Below are 700 nucleotides of genomic sequence, written 5' to 3' on the forward strand. Positions count from 1 at the left end.
CGGATGGGCCAGAAGCAGCACAGCCACGTCTCCAAGCATTCTCCGGGATGGGGACAGCCAGAGGAGTGCAGGAGGGTCCGGGAGGTCCTTACCTCCTGCTCATGTGGGAGGAAAAGGATACAGCTTGACGGCTCCCGCCTTGGTGCCAATGGCCATCACGCGCAGGACGGGGTCGTAGGCCAGGGCGCTGGGCTGGCTGGGGGAGGCGGGCTCCACCGTCTGCCACGGCGACAGGCAGGTCAGAGCCGGACCCCCCACCTCTGACCCTCCCAAACCTTCCACAGCCCCCGTCAGCCCCACAGCTCCGATCCCGTACCAGCCCGAGCATCACCCCTGCCATGCGGGATGACAAAGATGCTGCCCTGTCCCCCACTGCCACCAAGGGGAGCCTTGGGGAGGGGGGACATCACTCCTCACCCAGTTGCCACCCAGCACCCCAAAACCCAACCCAACAGCCACACCACGGGCCGGGGTAGGTCTGACCTTGAACAAGCTGCCCCACCACCCGCGAGCACTTTGGGGATGGGACCCCCCTTGCTCTAAACCCTCGAGGTGAGGACACCCCAGGAGAGGTGAGCGGGACCCCCACTGCGACATCACCGGGCGTCCCCGATGCCGGGCGGCAGAACCAGGCGAGCGGGACCCGCCAGCGCCAGGGACGTCCCCGCCGGCGCTGCGTGTCGCCCGCGGGCACCCTCCC

The 700-nt window shown here is 68.3% G+C and overlaps 1 protein-coding gene across 1 annotated transcript in view; it reads right to left on the reverse strand.

Moving 5' to 3' along the window:
• The window catches only part of LLGL1 (LLGL1, scribble cell polarity complex component), a 9,413-nt gene extending 9,139 nt beyond the window's left edge, over window positions 1–274 (reverse strand). The window contains exon 1 of the mRNA XM_017734057.1: window positions 122–274. Coding sequence (XP_017589546.1) covers window positions 122–156 — 35 coding nt within the window. The 5' untranslated portion in view covers window positions 157–274. The remainder of the gene's footprint in view (window positions 1–121) is intronic.
• Between the last annotated feature and the right edge of the window lie 426 nt (window positions 275–700).

Source organism: Corvus brachyrhynchos, unplaced genomic scaffold (genome assembly GCF_000691975.1).
Source record: "Corvus brachyrhynchos isolate BGI_N302 unplaced genomic scaffold, ASM69197v1 scaffold5, whole genome shotgun sequence".
Taxonomy (NCBI): Eukaryota; Metazoa; Chordata; class Aves; order Passeriformes; family Corvidae; genus Corvus; species Corvus brachyrhynchos.